Source organism: Microtus ochrogaster, chromosome 1 (genome assembly GCF_000317375.1).
Source record: "Microtus ochrogaster isolate Prairie Vole_2 chromosome 1, MicOch1.0, whole genome shotgun sequence".
Classification (NCBI taxonomy): Eukaryota; Metazoa; Chordata; class Mammalia; order Rodentia; family Cricetidae; genus Microtus; species Microtus ochrogaster.
In genome coordinates this window covers 67,119,087-67,122,039 of record NC_022009.1, presented here as the reverse complement: position 1 = coordinate 67,122,039, position 2,953 = coordinate 67,119,087, and the positions used below count along the sequence as shown (strand labels likewise).

The 2,953-nt window shown below is 36.0% G+C and overlaps 1 protein-coding gene across 4 annotated transcripts in view; it reads right to left on the bottom strand.

The window, feature by feature from the left end:
• The window catches only part of Atp11b (ATPase phospholipid transporting 11B (putative)), a 95,813-nt gene that overhangs the window by 54,960 nt on the left and 37,900 nt on the right, over nt 1–2,953 (bottom strand). For all 4 annotated transcript variants that reach the window (XR_003377405.1, XM_026782240.1, XM_005343792.3 and 1 more), the window contains exons 8-9: nt 2,625–2,672; nt 227–291 (exon numbers count right to left, since the gene is read on the bottom strand). Coding sequence is in view for 3 of the 4 variants with exons in the window: in XM_026782240.1 (XP_026638041.1) it covers nt 227–291; nt 2,625–2,672 (113 nt within the window). In the remaining variant the exon portion in view is untranslated. The remainder of the gene's footprint in view (nt 1–226; nt 292–2,624; nt 2,673–2,953) is intronic.

Genomic DNA, 2,953 nt, shown 5'->3' with positions numbered 1-2,953 from the left:
TGCTGGGATTAAAGGCGTGCGCCACCACCGCCCGGCGAAATGCTATGTTTTTAAAGCTATGTTTTACAGAGGTTGGGGATGCTGTCTAGTGCTATACAAACTGCGTGCCTACTGTGTGTTAGACCCTGAGTTCAGTACCCAGCACCTCAGAAGTAACAGCAAAGCTTCATATAAAGCACCAATACAAAACATACAAACAATTAAAAAAACTTAAGTGTGTACAAACCAAAAATTTCTTTTGTATTTTTTAATCTGGCTCCACGAAGCAAGAGACTCTCTGGTCCCAGAGGTCTAAAGAAAAAAGAAACCCAAAAGGCACTAAATATTCAATTAAATTAAAAGGCATCTTCAGTCAGAGGTACTTAACCTATAGTTACAACAGTTTTCATATAAAATCAAAACCCTAGCTACTGGAATGCTACCTGGGTTAATGTCAGTTACTAGGACAACCAGCATCTGCTTTAGCATTTCAGTCATTTAAAGATCAATGGCAGAACTAAAGAGATCGCTCAGCAGTTGAGAAAGCTGGCTGATTTTGCGAGGATCTTGGTTTGATTCCCAGCACTGACATAGCAGCTCACAACCATCTGTAACTCCAGTTCCAATGGATCCGACATCCACTTCCGACCTCTATAGGGCACTAGGCACTTAAGTGGTGCTCAGATACATGCTGACAAACCAGCCATACACATAAAAATAAAAAATTTAAATTAAGGTTTGCGATTTAAAAAAGAAAACTAAAACTATAATAAACTTGCAAAGCCATCAATGTCAAAAATTTAAAAACAAAATAATTAATCAATGATTTAAAAAAATTTAGCAGAACACAAAATCTAAATTTTGTTAGCAAAATTAACCATCAGTTTAAGAAAGAAAAACACAGAATTAAAATGCAGTGCAGACATAAAATTATCATGAGAGCTGTATAATATAAATGCATGAGTTCTGTATAATTAAAATTATGTTAGGCTGTAAAAAATAATGTACAAAATATGTTAGTGTTTTGTAGGCAAGATCACAAAACACCAGCTGACTACTTGTACTGCACATGTCTCATGTACAGGCCTTCTTGCTGCTTGGATTCCTCTCCTTAAAAAAGATATAAAATGACAAGAAATAACTGCAAAGGAAATTGTATTTTTTTAATGATAGCAAGATGATTAAAAGTTTGTTATAGTCCTCTATTTTGTTGAGAGGCCTTAAGATTTCTGAAACATAAAAAAACTATTCAAATCAAACAAAACTTGGATCATTTATAAAAATATCAGCAAACCCAAATACTGTGGTGGAAAAATGCACTGAACCAAGAAGGTCAGAAACTTGGGACATGCTTTCCAAGTATGCTCACTAAAGAGTCCTGTTTGGTGACTCCTCATCTCTGCTACCCCAGAACTAGTGTGGCGGCTAACTACTCAGCGCCTACAAAACACATGTGTCACTGAAAATGCTTTCAACACTAAGCCACGTGCCCATTCAACACTCATTCCCTACTTCTTTCTACTCCCTAGCGTGGTGTTGGTTCCAATAATGACATGAAAGGCATATAAAACTGGGATACCATGACAGCTTCCAAATCAAAACAATTCAATAGTTAACTGCAGCTGTTTCAGGAAAACATGCAGGAGTGGGTGTTCTGTACTGCCAGGGTTCCTTTACCAGATACAATACTTTAGAACACAATTCAGACGATATACTCACAAAATTTTCACTATTTCAATGCAGAAATGAAAATAAAACTTAGTCACAGTTATTGATCAGGGATTGTGCATGTGGTATTAAAGTTTATTGAAGGTGCTTCTATGATAATGTTTATTAAAATAAGAATCAGTGTTGGCACATGACATTTTGATGGCATATCTTGAATATCTAATTTTAAAATACTCAACTCTTTTTGCTACTTATTTAATGTAGTCAGCACAAAATGAATGTGTCTCTACAAAAGAGTTGACAAAGTCATATTAAAATAAAAGTTTATTAGTTGATTCTATGATTGATTTTAAAGTAAGCCTTCAGGTCATAAGTTAAAATGTGATCTCATCCTATTAACAAATCTTTAAACAGACTCAGTCTCTTTCTTATTTAGATGCCAAATTATGTTGAGAAAACAGATCAAAACAACCAACCAACCAACCAAAAAAGCTAAACAGAAGAAAGACTGTAACAGTTCAGAATTGGTCACTAAATACTATAACTGTACTCAGTACTAAGCCAGCCACGGAATTTACATTTGCTAAACAGTATGTAAAACATGCATCTTTTTAAAAACTTTCTTGTACGAAAACTGAATCCTGGACTTCACACATGGTACACTTGCTGTATGACGAACTGAACCCCAACTTACTTGACTTTAAGTGTTATGACTTAAATGTTTAAACATCTGAATTAAATCAGCAGTGTTTCATTTAAAGTTGCTACCAAGAACTATCAAAAAATACAAATATTTAAGCCTAAACAATTGCTTTTATGTCATCATATAGAGTGCATCATCTTCACTTGTTGCTGCTAAAACCTACTAGCTGTTTTTATGCTTTCTCATGATATGCTGATTATTTACTTAATCCTCTTTAACTTTTGGTCTCTCTACCAGTTTCCAAAAGTAATTAGATAATGTGATTTATTCTTACCTTACAATTTCTTCCATTTGTTGAGTTATTATCATTCGTCCCATAAATCTGTGGGAAAATGTATCGTATCACAAAGATAGGCAACATGAATCAATGGATAAAATACATTTAGCACTGTCAGCCAAATGCAGTAAAATTCCTGTGTGCGTGTGCTTGTGCAGGAGTGCAGCAGATATCCTCTGTGTGCGTGTGCATGTGCAGGAGCGCAGCAGTCCTCTGTGTGCGTGTGCAGGGGTGCAGCAGATGTCCTCTGTGTGCGTGTGCGTGTGCAGGAGTGCAGCAGATGTCCTCTGTGTGCGTGTGCATGTGCAGGAGTGCAGCAGATGTCC